At 50.6% G+C, this 17027-nt stretch overlaps 7 protein-coding genes across 11 annotated transcripts; 4 read left to right on the top strand and 3 right to left on the bottom strand.

Annotated features, from left to right (window-relative positions):
• The first annotated feature begins 276 nt into the window (after positions 1-276).
• PPTG_05063 (hypothetical protein) lies at positions 277-2310 on the top strand. The gene has a single exon (XM_008898534.1). The coding sequence runs from the start codon at positions 280-282 to the stop codon at positions 1774-1776; it is 1497 nt and encodes a 498-aa protein (XP_008896782.1). The 5' UTR covers positions 277-279; the 3' UTR covers positions 1777-2310.
• Positions 1768-6232, bottom strand: PPTG_05062 (hypothetical protein). Of its 3 annotated transcripts, XM_008898531.1 has the most exons (6): positions 6164-6232; positions 5684-6069; positions 2882-5620; positions 2413-2793; positions 2272-2346; positions 1768-2198 (listed from the first exon to the last, which is right to left on the bottom strand). In XM_008898531.1, exons 1-6 carry the CDS (start codon positions 6211-6213, stop codon positions 1921-1923), a joined length of 3909 nt encoding a protein of 1302 aa, XP_008896779.1. In that variant the 5' UTR covers positions 6214-6232; the 3' UTR covers positions 1768-1920. The 3 variants fall into 3 exon arrangements, with proteins under 3 accessions (XP_008896779.1, XP_008896781.1, XP_008896780.1); XM_008898533.1 differs by having other exon boundaries at positions 2413-5620; XM_008898532.1 differs by having other exon boundaries at positions 2198-2346.
• A 75-nt stretch (positions 6233-6307) lies between these two features.
• PPTG_05061 (hypothetical protein) lies at positions 6308-8116 on the top strand. The gene has a single exon (XM_008898530.1). It carries the CDS (start codon positions 6349-6351, stop codon positions 8056-8058), a length of 1710 nt encoding a protein of 569 aa, XP_008896778.1. The 5' UTR covers positions 6308-6348; the 3' UTR covers positions 8059-8116.
• Positions 8117-8345: 229 nt separating this feature from the next.
• Positions 8346-13836, top strand: PPTG_05058 (hypothetical protein). 3 transcript variants are annotated; one of them, XM_008898526.1, is made up of 3 exons: positions 8346-12001; positions 12161-12217; positions 12302-13836. In XM_008898526.1, the coding sequence occupies exons 1-3, from the start codon at positions 11679-11681 to the stop codon at positions 13428-13430; spliced, it is 1509 nt and encodes a 502-aa protein (XP_008896774.1). In that variant the 5' UTR covers positions 8346-11678; the 3' UTR covers positions 13431-13836. The 3 variants fall into 3 exon arrangements, with proteins under 3 accessions (XP_008896774.1, XP_008896775.1, XP_008896773.1); XM_008898527.1 differs by having other exon boundaries at positions 12161-13463; XM_008898525.1 differs by having other exon boundaries at positions 8346-12217; positions 12302-13463.
• On the bottom strand, positions 8760-10790 carry PPTG_05060 (hypothetical protein; the record flags this gene model as incomplete). The annotated part of the gene is made up of 1 exon (XM_008898529.1): positions 8760-10790. One exon carries the CDS (start codon positions 10788-10790, stop codon positions 8760-8762), a length of 2031 nt encoding a protein of 676 aa, XP_008896777.1.
• PPTG_05059 (hypothetical protein) lies at positions 11064-11559 on the bottom strand (the record flags this gene model as incomplete). The annotated part of the gene is made up of 4 exons (XM_008898528.1): positions 11064-11131; positions 11212-11295; positions 11357-11456; positions 11539-11559. The coding sequence occupies 4 exons, from the start codon at positions 11557-11559 to the stop codon at positions 11064-11066; spliced, it is 273 nt and encodes a 90-aa protein (XP_008896776.1).
• Positions 13837-14253: 417 nt separating the features above from the next.
• PPTG_05057 (hypothetical protein) lies at positions 14254-15599 on the top strand. The gene has a single exon (XM_008898524.1). The coding sequence runs from the start codon at positions 14295-14297 to the stop codon at positions 15486-15488; it is 1194 nt and encodes a 397-aa protein (XP_008896772.1). The 5' UTR covers positions 14254-14294; the 3' UTR covers positions 15489-15599.
• The last annotated feature ends 1428 nt before the right edge of the window (positions 15600-17027 follow it).

Genomic DNA, 17027 nt, shown 5'->3' with positions numbered 1-17027 from the left:
ATTTAGTTTTACTCACAACCGGTGGAGATGCTCTAACTAAGATTGATTTGATTGGTGGAATCCGACGGAGAGAGGGAGCAGCGTAATAATATAGGCTTAGTTGGATTATAACATAGTTCCGAAAACTCGTCGTGACGCATGCTGATTGGCTCGGATGGCATTCAGACGAAAAAACCCATTAAAATTTTAATGGGTTTTTTTCGTCTGAATGCCATCCAAGCCTATAGTATTGCATATCGAAAGTTCTACTTTTAGTAAATGAACCCAGAAACCAAAAGAATGAAACAAGAGAGGTCTAACCCCCTCTTGTTTCATTTCCCCAAAATGAGTCGTCCCTCACCCAACCGTAATGCACGCAATAATGGTCGCGCTGCTGCTTCCTCCACACCGGAGATGGATACGATGGTGCTGCGTGCGACGCCTTCCATCAAGCGCTACAACATCGCTCGCTTCGACCTGCCGGAGCTGCCGCATTTCAGTTCGTGTGCACAGCCCGTCATGATGTATCGCGAGCCTGAGCGCGTGGACGAGGAAGAAGAGAAGGAGGATGAAGCGCCCGTGGGATACAACCCGGCTCTGCGCAAGCGCCGTCGCCGCCGCCGTAAGGACACACGTACGGCTGGCTGGGTCATCGAGGACAGCGAAGGAAAGAACAAGTTTAACGGCACCTTTGAGGGCGGCCAGTCGTCCACATACATGCTGCTGGTTAAGAACCGTCACAATGACGAATTCAGCGTCATGCCTGTGGAGCAGTGGTTCCGCTTCAAGAAGCCTTTAAACTACCGTACGCTCACGCTCGAGGAGGCTGAGGAGATGAACAATGAGAAGAAACGCGCCGTCGAGCGCTGGCTCATGAAACACAAGCTCGCAGGCGAGGATAAGAACGATGCTGGAGGAGATACGGTCAGTGCTCCACGTGTACGTACCGGCGCGCTGCCCACGGCCTCCGCCAAGCCCAAGGCTGAAGGTGACGACATCTTTGGCGTGACGGAGGCGCGCCCTCGCCGTGTCGCGCGCCCCAAGCCTCGTGGAGGAGAAGGAGCTACCGGTGAAGATGGAGGAGACTTTGAGGAGAAATTCGATGATGATGAAAGTGACGCAGAGATCCACAATGACCAACCGCAGGGACTCGAGTCCGACTCGGATGAAGACGAGTTTGAAGTGGATCCGGAGGGAACGGGCAAGTTGACGGAGACCGGCCAGGCTATGAAGGACTTGCTCAAGCGTGCTCAGAACGGAGAGATGCTGGAGAACAACAAGGAGAAGGACGAGGACGACGATGACGAGGAAGATGACAATTTCACCGCCAAGGACATGGACGTCATCAAGCGCGACTTGGGTGGAAACATCATCCGGGATCGCTCCACTGTATCGAGTGAGAGTGGAGCTTCTGCTGAGGCCAAGACTGGAGTGAATGCCGCAGATGGCAATACTGTGGACGCGAATAGTAAGATGAAGGGCTCGACGGCATCTAGTGGAAGTGTTACTGGCAAGCGCAAAGAAGATGACAGTCGCGCGAAGGAGGACACGCCGGCAAAGGTGGTTAAGACGTCAGCCGCTTCGTCGCAGAACAAACTCACGGAAGCTGGTGTGCAGCAGGAATTGATCCGCTACGGTGGACGTATGCGCACGCGTGATCTGCTTCGCAAGCTGAAGAAACTGATCGTCACGGACAATGACAAGGCACTGCTCAAGGACATCCTTCGCACGATTTGTGATGTGGAAGTGGATGCCATTGACGGTCGCCTCTTGGTGCTCAAGTCTCAGTTCCGTTAAGCTTCACGATTGTAAAGCAGTCCATTCAGCTACCACGAGAAACTCAGGCAAGCTTTCATTTACGCTACATACACTGTACTAGCCGTTTGCTTTTTCTCGGTATTGATTGTGCGTTCATATACCAACTAATCGTTAAACGCACTCTTATTGTGTACCGACATTCTTGAGAAAATGAGCCCGCTTGTGGGCTTCCGCTGCCAACCGCTGTGGTGATGTCTTGGCATGCATTTGCGATGGCTTGAAAGTGAAGAACTGCTCTCCTTGCTCAGAGATCTCTTCGAAGCCGCACCAGAGCATGAATGACTTGGCCGGTTCAACTCCAAGCGCTCCCACGTTCGAAGCGAAAAACTTGTTGCTAGCGCGAATACACTGGAATTTAGGGTCCTCCGGTTGTCGCGCGATGTTATCTAGATACCGCAACGCTGGATTGAGATAGCACGAGTCGTAGTCAGTGATGGAATACCAGCAGTTGTCTTTAAATACATGGATTCATACCTGCAGAAATGGCGTTCTGGCGAGATGAAGGCTCGCTGGACGACAGCAATCTCTTGAGCTCCTGTATTGTTTTGCCTATCACATTGAGTTCATAAGTGTTTCTCGAAGATATAATTCAATTAAGGCAAACGACGATCGTACCTTCGGTTAAACTGATCAGCGAAGACTCGAGCACAAAAGCGCTGAGATCAGTCAAATGATCTCCAACCTTGAACACGATCGAGCGGATCTCCGTATTTGCTGGTGTTGGTACAGTGAAGTCGCCCCCTCCCTTGCCTCCACAAGTAATTGTACGCTCAAAATTGGTGTGCAAGGAGATGCTATCGGTCCAAGCACCTTTACGTCCACTCACTCGCGTAACAACCTCATCCTCAAGCAAATCAAGAGTGATGGTAGGTTGTGATGCTTGACGCTTGGCGGTGCCATTTCCCACCAGCGTACCGAAAACTGTAGACGTAGCATTTGCGTCGCTGACGTTTTGGTACACAAACTGGAGTCCGTCGAAGAATTCACCACCCCACACTTCATTCAACAACGACAACAAAATACTGTTAGAACCCACGTAGCCACCTCTTTTTCGTACGAATACAAAGAGAAGTACTCGACGTACTCAAGACTCGTGCAACACGATATCCTGACTGCGCTCCAGCTACAGCTTCAGAACATCTCTCATCACCGCGCTCTCCATTGGGTCCAAATGCCTTCAATGGTGGAGCAGATACGAAGTTCTCTTTCATGTCGGCACAGAAAGCTTTTACATCTTCAAGAGTCTTCGTTGGGATCACGGCTACATGACTGATAACAGCAGTGAGATCCGAAGAGCCACTCGCAGGTCCCTGTATAGTGATATCTTGTCCACTCGCTTGAAAATCTCCATCCAGCACTGCTGCCTCCATTCCGTTGACGTAAGCTGTGATAGAGTGTTCGCCTCGCACTATAGTGACATGTGCATATTGTCCAAACGCTAGCACCACGCTACCCTTCTGCGCCTTATTATCGGCCTCAAGCTCACAAGAGAACTCCCGCTGAGTTTGACTCCAGCTGACACGAAATTCCACCGAGGTTGCTGAGTTGGCAGCATCCAGCTTCATATTTAGAGCAGTCACCACATCCGATTTCTTTGCTGTCAGTCCCTCAATTTGATCGATGCGCACGAGAAATGATAGCACAATGCCGGTGGCGTGTGGCACAACCTCTCCAGGGATAGCTAAGAATTTGCCTCCATGCAGCAGCATTCCAAACGCTCCATCACCGTTTTGATTCCCGTTATCAGTATCAATTGCCCGGCCTGAAAGTGGAATCCGGAAAGGTTTACGAAGTGCACAGTGCTGCGAGTTCTCCACGTGACGATCATGACCCGAAATGTCGATCAAAGGCACACTGCCATCTCTGGAAGGAGGATCTTGCAACGGCAAATACAACAATGGGTGTTTTCTCCACAGAAGGCTGCGGAGCTCCAACCTCTTTGAACACTGCAACTGCAACAGGGATTCCGACGAGAGTCCCTTTGCACTCAGAGCTGTCACCACTTGAATAGCTTGTGCAGCTCGCTCATTGACATCGGATACTTCTGGGAAACTCAATCCCGTGCGACCAGTAAAGCAATAGGGGTTCGAACATCCTGGAGATTGACAACCAACCACCAGATTCCTACAGATATCCTGCAGAATATCTGCAGCTGACACAGCAGAGGCTGGCTTCACTGAAGCCGACGAGCTTGCAGCGTCTTTGGGTACATCTCCTTCCTTTCCATCTTCCTTCCGTTGACTTTTCCATTCAGCAGAGCCTGACACACGGCCCTTAACCTCCGACTTTTGAACAGAGCGTCCACGAAGTAGCTCCTCACGCTCGCTTTGAGCACGTGCTGTCAAAATTGCTACTCTCTCCGGGGTTTGCCGCTCGCGTAAGCTCTGGTTAATCTGGCTGATAGTCGTCTGTAGCCACGTTTCGCTGACATCTTGACGTCTTGCGCGCATCTCGGCCCAGTTCTGGGTGTATCTCCTCGCCGTGTCAGCCACTTCGTCATGAGCGAATGAGAAAATGTACGACAGGTTTTTACCCCAGCCGACCTCATACGTCAGAGGACAATCAAGTTGATCTTCGCACGAATCACAGTGTAGCCATCGCTTAAAATGCTCCGAGTATACCTCCGTCCACACATGGTCCGTCACATCCAAAACGTAACGTGCCTCGAAGCCCATCGCACGACAACAGAGAGTAAAGCAGTTCGCCCATTCGCCGCAACGTCCAGTACGAGTATCTAGCAGCTTAACTGGATCATTATAACGAGGGAATCGAGTGAAGGCTCTACATGCGGAACACATGTACACCTCAACACGACTTGCTTGGCCAGCTCTTTCTTCGGGAGTATTGGGTCCTTCTGTTCGCACTGATCGAGTCCTCTCGTGGTTACAAGCCGAGCATCGAGGCTGGTTCATCCACGTAAAGAACTCGCGCTTAAACCAATGGAGTAACTGTTTGACCAGCTCATCCTGGTACGACGGCATTGGCGACGGGTTAGCTCGTGCGCGTTCGTGTAGCGTTTCCACTGGGATACGCTTGAGCGCTTCCTCTTGCATCTGCTTATTCTCATAGGACTGTGCTCGCTGCAATCCACTCTGTAGTCGCTGCAACATACCTGGCTGGTGTTGACGATAGTGAGCATCCATTAACGTCATATCCCCACGTCGACGATCGGCTGCCAACGTAGTTTGAGCACTCAATTGCGACGCATTTAAATCAAGTATACTTTTCACTCCAGCCAAATGACGAGCTCCAAAAAGACACTCACCGAACTCGCTGTGCTCTCGACTCGAATCGCACACGAATCCACCGAGAGGTGCCAGTCGATAGTACAGGAACACAGATTCAGAGCCTAAAGCACCTTCGTTCAGATTCCGTGTAATCTTTATGTACTCGGACGATGGGGCGGGTTGATCGCCGACAACAACAGCGATGTCAGTGATAGCCAGCGTCTCAAGCTGCTCCATGTTACCTTTGAGTTGCACCGAGTCATACCCGATATGAATACTCGTTTCAGTCGGATCACCGCTGTTACAATCGACATTAATCACTTTTTCTGGGTCTCCGGCTGAAGTGGAGGTATCCACTGCGTCTTCATGTTGTCCAACGAGCACGTGGAGCTGCGTCAGCGCACGCAGTCCACCACGCTTTACACATAGATACACATAGTCACCCGACGCAGAGTAATTCAAATCCACAGGCAGCTTCATGAACCCTGACGGCGCAGCGATGTCCACTTCACCGGCAACAATAGTGACATCAGAGATGAACCGCGACGTTAATGTATCGGACGCATTCCACTCCATAGGGTTTACAGGCTGGAAATCTGCAGCAAACAGTGTAGTCATAAGGACTTGGTCATAATTTTTGCCAACCACAGCTCACCTACCTGTCGTGCAGGTCCTGGCACATGGTTCACAGATGAGAGTAGCTAGTGGGTCCCCTCCACTCGGCGAAATCTTTCGAAAGGCTGGTTGTACCACTGCAGTGTCTCCGAAGGTACACTTTGTGCAGATTTGTCGCCAGTCACTTGCCATTTCCGGCACTTTAGGGCTGGATTCAGATCTCGAAAAGAGGAAGAACCGAGGTCGAGTCTCGATGGACACTGCGATGGTGGCCACATCACTCTTGCTAGGTGAGTACAGGATCTCCCCACTGGAGGACATCAAGGTCTGCTCTTCTGGCATCGCTCCCAAGAGAGATAGCAGCTGGCATTGCAGTAGATCTACTAGAAGCGTCTTCCGATCTGATGAAGCTTGTGTTGCAACGTAATATCTGCGATGAGAACGGGAACATGACACACAGACGCACAAGGTTAGCACGCATGCATCTTGGCGCAATCCACAGCTATTGCTGCGATTTAACGCACTCCTGGCGCTTGTAGACCACAACGATATCCATCGTCGCCGTCGCCTCCATTTCCCTCGCAGAAGACCGCCAATCTGACATTAAAAACAACGTTAGATTTAAAAATAACAAACGTTCGATCAATATAACGTTAGTTTTGGTTCAAGTTGAAGCGACGCTGACCTTCACCCCTGCATTCCGCACTCCATGCACCAGTCCACGCGCACGCGGCCGCTTGGCCGACAGCAGCTACAACGTCTACGTCGGCTACGGGAGGCCAACGACAATGCGGTACGTGAGGAGCATCTGAACCACAGCGGAGGTGTCCCTTCCTCCCTCTACGACGTCCAGCAGCCTGAAGACCCGCTCGCATCTCGCACTGTGGATGTTATCGTACAAGAGCGACTGCAGAGCAAAGGAAACGTCTCTACGTCTGCTCGACTACGAGATAAAGTGGCGGCTTCTCGTCGGGGAGTACAGACAGAGCGCAGCGAGAGGCCAGGTGATGATGAGCTGCGCCCGACAAAGCCGAAGACGAAGAGAGAGATAGTTGCTGTTAGGAGAAGAGGACGAACTCCAGACGAGAAGAGTGACAGTAGAAGACGGATGGGGAAACTGGAAGCTGAATGGATGGAGAAGAAGCTGCAGTACAAGACGAGGGTGGCGACGTTAGAGAGAGAATGTAGGAAGGCATGGCAGGGATTCTTCGCTGGTGCGGGGGCTTCGACTTCATCTACGGGGTTTGTATCTCCTACTGAGGTGAATAAGTTGTTTGAAGAGATGGAGACGTTAAGGGAGGAAGATGTACATAAGATGAAACATCAGTTAAGTAAACTGAGTAGCAAGCTGAACGATGTACAAATGAAGGTCGAGGAGATCGCGAATGGAGACCATTTTTTCTCGGAACTCCAGGAAAGGATTGATGCGATGGAAGCGGCCTTAGCAAAGTTTCGACTGGAACAACTACAGCATTTTGAGGGGTATGTGTTAGAAGAAAAAGTGCTTGAGAAAGAACTGGCAGCGTTTATGGAGAAGATGGAGAGTTGGGAGAATGAACCGCAGTTAAGTCGAGGTGGTGCCAGTTCAACGTCTTTGGGATCGAGGTGGGCGCATCTGAGCAGTAAGAGCTCATCTAATTTGCATGCTCTCACTTCTCGAGGGCAAAGCGAAAGAAATAATGGCGATGAGAGCGTTAATTGCAGCGGTGGGAACCAAGAGGAGGATCAAACAGTAATCACAGGTACTCCAGATGAGATTGGCATGATAAATCGGGTGCGTCGGTTGAACGAAGCAATACTTCGGTCGGGTGGATTAATGGGTGGCTGGGATAACCGAGAGCATGCAACATTTACCACATTGCTGGTAAAATGCGGTCTCACTGATGATGTATTACTGCAGCATTCTCTCCCCGAAGACTTGAAAACTCACACGCTGCGATATAGTACTTCAAACCAAGATACAAATCACGAGGGGCAAACTCAGACCAATAGCCAGAGCGATTATGAAACTCGAGTAGCGCGATTTCTTCGAAAATGTATGCGGAAGATTGTCACTCAGACAGATAGCTCGATACGGTCGCATTTTGAGTGGTACCTTCGACACCTCGAGCTTGTAGAAGAGAAAAAGGGCGTGATCCAGGGTTGGAAAATGAGAAAGGAAGAAGAACGCCAGCAAATTATTCAGTGTGGTTTTGACGCCGACGGAAACGTGCTTGGTAGCTTTGATGGACCAGAAAACAGTCGTGACGCTTCCTCTCGCGAACAGAGCGACAGAGCAAAGCAGAAATCACGAGAAAAGACCGAGCGTTTACTGGAACAGTGGAAACGAGAAAAGAAACAGAAAGAAGAAGAACAGGCACAACGAAGACGAGAGCTACAAAAGAAGCGTGACGCATTAGAAGCAAAGGTGAGTGGATAAGGATAATTGCCAATGTATCGTATTACTAGCTAAAATCACCCTTTTAATGTTACTAGCGAAAACAAGAGCACTTGGATGCCAAGCAAAAAATTATATTATACAAACTACAGAAAGAGCAAGAGGCTATGATGCTGGACCGCACAGCAAAGCGCCGACAGGACGGTATAACAGATGATATGTCACTGTCATTTTCATCTCCAGTACGTTGCTACCAATCATCACTAGTGTTGTTTGGTACGCATACTTATTCGCCATGTTGCCTAGACCTCTAACGAGGATTTAGTCGAGCGCTCTCGAATCGCTATTGAGTATGCCAAGGCAAAGCGTCTACGGCTTCAGCAAATTGAAGAGCGAAGGCAAAAACAACAACGCCTGCCCCCTCGTCCAGAGACCAAGACAAGCGACGAAAATGCTATCACTTTGCCAAAACCAGCGATGGTGTTCAACCCGACCGAAGCTTCCAAAGCCCGGGGTCTCAGTAAGGAAGAGATTCGGAGAAAGGAACGACGTAGAGAACGCCAAAATGCGCATGATGCCTACATCCCTGGCAAGAAAGCAATTCCTGACGTCAAGGTCAAGAGCTTCGGACACATACCAATTCAGCCGCGCGCAGTACCAGCTTGGAGAAAAAATATTTAATTCTCGGGGTGGCCTTAAAAACGGTAACAGCACGCTAACGAGGAAACTACACGAAGAGCAACTCAGGACGCGGGATTATGTTCTGGACAACCCACGCACTTGCAGCTATCGCCGCATGTGCATTCCCCTCCAGAGGACATGCCGCACCCTGGTACGGCCCAGCCGACAGCTAGCGCTGCTGTATGAGCTACGGTGGTCATGTACCTCGGACAACCATTTTGAGGGCAAATGCGCATATCGCACTTGTGAGATTGATAGTACTCACTTGTTGAGTTGGATCCTGCATCGTTCGATGAAGCTGGCACAATCTCCATCGGAATCCCCCACGCTTCTTCTGACAGCTCCAGCATCTCAAAACCAACACGCTCTGCAGCTTTCACGAGCGGGTTCGCGCTCAATAGCATCGCCACTACCAGAACTTCAACACGATCCGTCAAGAGCACGAGGTTCTCAACACCTTCCACAGCCATCAAGGCATCTTTGAGTTTAACGCCGTTTAAACCCACGTCACCCAGATCATCGACACGGAATCTAAATCGACGGGGCAGTGGAGTCTCTGCGTTCACCTCCGAGTCAAACCCAATGTCGGATACAGCAGTCCGAATGGCTTCGACTGTCATATCTCCACGTATAACAATTTGACGGTGCTCGAAGCGCAGCCTAGCTGCCTCCACGCCTTCAAGAGCTCGGACTGCATTGAGCACCGACGAACCGCAGTTTGCAGGACACATCATGTCAGGCACACGCAGCACCACTTCTTTTCGGGTCCATGCAGTTGTTGACTGTTCAATGACGTTGACCTCGGTAATCTGGAGATTTTTCAGGGGTGCCAAGCTCGTGTCCAGGTCTAATGATGGCCCTCCACGCACCGCTATAAGTCGTGATGATCGGACTGCGTTTGGCTTAGAATCACTTGCCACTTCCGTAGTAGAAGAAGGTCGAGCAGAGCTTTCTGGGATCAGATGCACACTCCGCACTCCTGCTATTGTTGCCAACACCGCCATTACGGTCTCGACACCCATTAAACTTGAATGTGGCTTGACCTGAACAACATATCGCCGCATCATGGTTGCTCTTGGCGCCAATGAGCCGACAAGAGATTCAAATTCGCCGACACTGGAGCTCATATTCTGACTCGTGGATGCAACGCGTGTGATGGTGTTGCTACTCACCAGCATTGGAGCCATTCGTGGCGTAGGCAGCGAGGTTGGACTATTGCAAGTACAATCCTTGACACAATTGCAAGCGCCTCCAAAACTACGTGCGCAGCCATTGTCCAAGCAGTTGGCGACTTGAGAGCCGTCACAGCGCGCATTCGCTGAATTTGGAGACAATGGTGGGAATGGCGCCAAGACTGACGCACCCGAACCTTCTGGAGTAGGTATCGCACTGTTTCGTGGACTCTCGTTGGAGTGATCGCTGGTGTCGTCCTGCGTGGGCTTTACTGTTGATCTCTGCTTTTGACTCCTTGCACACGTCGCACACATCGTTCCAGTATCATTCGGCGAGCGCACCAGTCTTCTACAGCTCAACACAGAGCACACCCGTGCACCACCATGTTCTGTGCAGAAGCCCGTTGAGCCTCGAGCTGGCTGCTGGCAGTTGCGTCGTCGACATCGTCTGGCTCCACCATGTGCTCGGCACTTGCCTCCTCCCTGGTCAATCTTGGTGCATCCTGGCTCGGAACAGCGCTTACCGCCTCCATGGGCTGTGCAAAAGCCTCCACCAACATCAGCCTTCGGACACTCAGCGATCTGGCACCTTCTGCCTCCGCCATGCGCTCGACATAAACCCCTACCAGCGTCCACCTTTCCACACCCATCCACCTGACAGCGAGCACCGCCGCCGTGTTGTCTGCAGAAGCCTCCGGTCTGGTAACCTTTAGTGCATCCAGGAAACGAGCACTTCTTGCCGCCTCCATGAGCCACGCAGAAGCCTCCGCCAGCGTCTACTTTGGTGCAGTCGGGATTTGAGCATTGGCGTCGCGTGCGCTTCTTGCTGGCAACTTTAGATGATGGAACTGGAGCTACTAATACGGGAGATGCAGACACGGCAGCCACAGAGCTGCTGCCTGCCGCTCGCCGTGTTTGCATATCAGCGTGTTGCGAGGAAATGTGCGGAGACGAGCGTGTCACCGCCGCCAGAACAATTTCGGTTCTTCCAAACGTTAAGTACGATATGACGAGGCAAGTTAGAGGGTGCAGCTGGAGTTGACGTGAATGTTTCTGGGTATGTTGTGCCCAGTCAATAATCGCTCTGGTAAGCCGACGACGCGGCTGGGATTACCGCACCGCTCAGCAAGACGAGCAGCTTTTACGTTGACGCTCTCAAACAAACAGCAATTCGTAACGTACAACCCTTCATCTTTAAGAGGCTGACGGCTTCTGCTCGTTTCCGACGATCCCAAGGCTGATACTGTCCTGCATCTCTTTCGCTGGATGCCACCACCGCAAAGGTACCGTCAGACACAACCGTTCAGGCAAAGACAAAAAACTGCAGCGCGAACGAACGTACATTCGTCAAGATTAAGCCGGAAGTTCCAGTTTTCAAGCTCGCGGATCTTGACATCCAAGTCCTTCTCGCTCAGGTGCGATAACTCTGCCCACCGGCGAGTTAGCAAGCACACCAGCTACACTTTAGCACACACACACACACCAACCATTGAACTCCCTGTCTCCAACCGACGTAGGCTTCTGATGCATCAAAAACTCAAGAAGCGCCTCCAGCTCCTTCGTTAACGGAACTGTCGGCGGGATCGTCTACGAGGCAGCGAAAGAAGTGCCGTCAGCTTTCCCCCTTGCAGCCACTGCAATTGACAGTTCAATTTCGTCCACGACGCACCTCTGGGAAGTAGCTCGACATCTCAACAGCTTTTCACTATGGCAGGCTGCCATTGGCAACGATAGAATCCGTCATTTGATTGGTTGAAACTCCGTCCACAGCGTCAGTCACACAAACGTCGCACTTTGAATTGTGAGGTGATGATGGCGATGCGGCTGCACCAGCGCCACCTGCGCGTGCTGAGGGCGAGAAGCCCGTACTTGGCCAGCCGCGCCTCGTTCTTCTCATTCCCATCGCCATCTCGCTCGCTGGTCAAGTCGCACACCGAGACGCGTGTTGTGCCTTTCTCCTGCGCCGAGATGTTCGATGTGGTGGCGGATGTGCAGCGCTACAGCGAATTCCTGCCCTTCTGCGTTGAGTCACGCGTGCTGCGGAGGCCCAATGAAAACGTAATGGAGGCAGCGTTACGCGTCGGCTTCAAACTCTTTACAGAGTCGTATACGTCCCGCGTGCTCATGATCCGGTGCGTCTCATATCTATTCACCTGGAATCCAAATCCTGGATACTTTAACCCTTTCGAGGCAAAACATACCGAAGTCGCTTTAAGGACACTCTGTATGAGCTCTAGGATTGAAGAGACTGATGATTTTTGTTTATTATGTTGCAATCGTGTATGTTATAGACCCAATAAAATCGCGACAAAAGCGATTGACTCGCCGACATTCAAGCGGATCGAGAGGTTGCTAAATATTGATAGCGTATTGCATGTGACGGAGCTGTCTAGTTATTGATCGCTAGCTGCATTGTGTCGTGTTGTGGATAGTGAGTGGGTTTTCAAGCCGTGTTCTACGCCTGGAAGCTGCGAGGTTGACTTCAAGGTGACATTCGAGGTATCGTCGTTCCTGCACGCCAATGCCATCCAGCTCTTCTTCGATGACGTCGCCCTTACGCAACTCAATGCATTCATTGGACGTGCGAGGAAGATGTACGGGACGTCGCCTCGGCCAATTCCACAAGCTCCTGTGAAACCAGAGCCGACGGAAGAATCGACTGGAAAAACTGTCGCGAATGAGAGAACTGATAACGGCGTTGCAAAGGCAGTCTCTGCAACTGACGAAGACGATGAAGCGGCAAAACGAACGGCAAAGGCCAGGGCATCACGCCGCATTAAAGGTGGTATTTCTGCCCAAACTTATAGCGACCTGGCTGATATTTTCACCGACTACGCTGATAAGGACGGCAAGCTTTATTATGGCGGGTTTACAGCAGCTTGTTTGGCTCTAAGCGAAGAATATGACGAGTACGAAGACATGAAGGACATTAGTGAGAGTGCAGCGCTTGCCGGAGCGGTGTTTTCGAGTTTTGAGACTCATACCACCCCAAAGGATTGGCTCTCGCTAGATGAGTTCGTAGTGGGCGTGTATCTGATGACTAAGGGCACGTTCGAGCAGAAGGCGCACAGTCTGTTTGAGATTGTCAACAAAACGGGGGATGGCAAAATTACTCGCGAGGAGTTGACCCAAGCGATGCAGCGGCGGATTCGCGCTGTAAAGAAGCTCTTCCCCAAGCTTCTGCGTGACCAAGTACAAATCCAAATGGCGAACGAGCAGGTCGAAGAACTGTCTTCAGTCCAAGACGCTGCGATGGCGAGTAGTGTCCAAGCCATCGAGGAACTGATGGAGGAGGTGGAAAAAGAAATTCCTCTTGCTGTAAATCAGATCTTCCGTGAAGCCGACTTGGATCAGGACGACTACATTTGCGAGCAAGAGTGGATGTTCGCGTGGCAGGCGCATCCAGAGTTTGTGGAGCTGCTGACCATCGACGGCATGAAGAAGATGGCACAGTGGGCGTCAGTTGTACAAGAGGCCACCACAGATGATGATAACGACGGTGATGACAAGACTACATCCTCTGGGCAGAGTCTTGACACAAGGCTAACGTACGTGGATTAATTCATGTAAAAAAATTTTTTTTTGCTGTTCGCCTTTATGAAACTACAAAAATCCAGCATCTCGAATGAGTTGAACCGACGTAGTGATGGATAGAAGTGTACCCGTCACCGGCTTGTACTTAATTGCATTGAGTCAAGGACGAAGGTATCCTGGAGACTCATGAGTCATGAATCTCGTGGTACGTGGCTGTCATGGCAGCCACGTTGTTTGCTCGGAACTTTGATTATGCATATCCTAGGGCATATCCCGCATCGCGCGATCACAGCAAACACTTTCCAGATGGACAGCGAACAGGAAAACCTCAAGATAATCGAAATCGGCGAGTGTTTATGGCTTTCCATCCTCTACGTCATACAGAAAAAAATTGTCGCTTTACAAAAAATTAATCGCTCTACGTTATACTGTAGCAAAGAGCACTGACTGTTGCCAGTGTTTGGTTGGCCTTCCAACTAAAAGCTACATTTACTTATAAACCAAGGTGATTTACTGACAGTGAACATGTTGCACCAACAGCATGGAGCTTTGAACAACTGCACCCTCTGTTCTTGTAGACCGCAGATGCCGGAGTTTTGCACCTTCCATTCCCGCAAATGTAAAGAATGCTTGGGTTCCTATGATTTAAAGTCGGATGTGCCCATATTGTACTCAAGAAGCTCAAGATGACGGGATGCGCTACGACGTAACCATAGAATAGAAGCGTTCTTGTGCCCGCGTTAGCTTCACACCGTAAGGGCCTCATTGAGGCGTTTACGGTGCTGTACTGTTAATCAGTGGATAGCACATGTGTGTGTGTGGGGCCGGAGGACAATCGCCTCATTTTCCAATTTGCGAGATCGTGCTGAACCGAATAGCCGGGTGGACAAGATGCATCTTCCGACTCTCGTACTAACCTTCGTGGCCGCTGTGACTGGCGCGTCGGCCGGCTCGCCCCAACAGCAGCAAAGTAACTCGCAGCCGATTCTGTTTGCCGCAACCTACACTCGCGACGAGGGCTGGATCAATGGCACGGGCAAGGGTATCTACACGTACAAACTCGACGAGACGGACGGATCGCTGACTCCCTGGGGAGTCACGCCTCTTGGCATCAACCCTATGTACGTCCAGGGCACGACCAAGGCGTTCAAGACCGGCGAGCGCGTCATCTACGCCATCAACGCCGTCAGTGACGAGTCCAAAGAGCACCCTGGCACCCAAACCGGATTCGTGTCGGCTCTCACGTTGAACGATGACGGTACGCTCGAGCTGCTTAACACACTCGAGACTCACGGTGGATCGCCAACGCACATCTCGTTGAGCCCACACGAGGACTTCGTTGTCATCTCTAACTACGGTGGCAGTCTCACCATGTTCCCACTGAACGACGACGGCTCTCTTGCCAACGAGACCTTCCACCAGGAGTTCCCGAAGGGAAGCGAGGTGGTCATGGACCAGCAGGCCACGGGTCACATCCACAGCACCACGTGGCTGCCTAACTCCAAGAACGTCGTCGCGGCTAACCTTGGCAGTGACGAGCTGCTGCAGTACAAGCTTGACGAGAAGAAGCAGACGCTCAAGAGTCTGAAGACCGTGAACCGTCCGCCTGGATCGGGACCGCGTCACATGGCGCTCCACCCCAACGGAAACATCGCGTACGTTGTGGACGAGATCTCGAACACTGTGGGCGTCTACGAAATCGACAAGAAGGCGGCCGTGCTTTCGAAGACTGCGCTACAGAAGATCACGACACTGCCGGAGGATTTTAAGAACAGCAGTACTAGCGCAGACATCCACCTGTCGAGCGACGGCAAGTTCCTGTACACATCGAACCGAGGCCACGACTCCATTGCCATGTTCAAGATCAATGAGAAGGACGGCACGCTGACGTCGCTGGGCTTTGAGAGCACTCGTGGCAATGCCCCGCGTGGCTTCACGGTTTACGGCAACTGGCTGATCGTGGCGAACCAGAACTCGAACGACATGTATGTTTTCAAGGTGGACAGCAAGACGGGTTTGCTGAAGTACACGGGTAACTCGTACGAGATCGGCACAGCAGTGTGCCTGTACGTCACTGAATATTAGAGTTGTGGTCATTGCTTGATGAATGGAGTTTCAGCAATCGATAAAACATAATAAAAACAATCGCTGCAATAAGCTTGCCAGAGCGAACATTCGGCTTGTCAAGCATAGCTATCTACATGGGTATCTCGAGATTCTCGACGAACGCGTACTTCGTTTGTCATCCTGATAAATAAACTAGGGCGGAGGCTGGGATAGCATCGGGTCACGGAAGCGTTATTACCTTGAAAGCTCTCCTCAAACCGCCTTGGGGCTTGGGCTAAGTAAAAATATTTGTTGCTTAGCTCCTTTCCACTGTTTTACTAAAGGAACCCACGCGGATGGAAAAGTTTCTAGGACGTTTCCAACTGCGCGTTGTATTCGCACATTTTCTGGATAAGCAGCAGAATAAGCTCCAGCGAGATGATGATGTCTGTAACGAGCGCCGGGTACAGCCAGCGTTTGCCAAGCCGCCCGCGGTTCGAGCGGCTATAGCGGTGCTTCACGCGACAGTTTTTCTATTGCAGCACGCATGCTTTCAACTGAGCAATAGCGCGGGCCTTAGTCCTGCTGCGCACTAAGAAGCTTTGAAATTTCGAGGGTGGCATGTTAACCAAAACTTTAAAAAAAATGCCAAAATATTGCAGGAAGAATTGTAGAGGTACAGCCCTGGTACAAAAATGAAGGGGTCGTGACGGACGTTTTTGAATACAAATTTCAAGATAAAAATCGAATTAATCGCTCTGCAGCACTTCGTACTGCTATCCCAGGATAATTACTAGGGCTAAGTAAAACTACGTACTATTGAGTAAGAAAATTAGTTTAAAATTAAAAATGCTTGAAGAAATGAAAAAAAGCGCTTTCTTGCATTGATTATTCTGTAGTACTTTCTGCCAAAAAAAGTCATATGCAATGTGTTCATGTACTACATGTAATCCGTACTAAACTAATATTAAACAATTACTACTAATACAGTGCAATGCTTGAAGTGTTTTAAACTTGTATTTTAATATTTACATTAATACAAAGACTGACACGGCAAATTAATTGTTAATTCCTTATCCATCAATAATATACTGCTAAGCCGGAAATGATGTATACATGTATACTGCGACATGAGAGATCTGATTGGCCGGAATGGCATTCAGACGAGAAAACCCATTCCCCAGAATCTGTCGGACATCGTACCCATCTGATTGGTACGCGTCGGACATTCTGTCTGACATTTTCTGAAAAAGCGATTTTCCTTTTCCTATCTGAATGTGAGGCTCACAACGCAAAGTGCGATTCTCCCCTCAAACATCAGACAAGTGTACAACTAGAATGGAGGGCTATGATTGGGTCAAGCTACGGAGCGAAGTCCGTGAAATTCGCGAGAACACTGTGAATCCCCGCTCACGAACTACATACTTAAACTCCTACAGTCGTCCTTGCGTGGGCTGCGTTCAACAGACAGTCCTACGTGTCTGGTGGGTTCATCGAAACGATCGGCCACGTGGAAGACTATACAGAACAGCAACTTTGCGCTCATGTGAAGCAGAAGCTTGCCCAAGATCGCACTAC

This window comes from Phytophthora parasitica, assembly GCF_000247585.1.
Source record: "Phytophthora parasitica INRA-310 unplaced genomic scaffold supercont2.7, whole genome shotgun sequence".
NCBI classification, from domain to species: domain Eukaryota; phylum Oomycota; class Peronosporomycetes; order Peronosporales; family Peronosporaceae; genus Phytophthora; species Phytophthora nicotianae.
Note: the sequence above shows the minus strand (reverse complement) of the source record. Positions and strands in the feature narration are given on the sequence as shown.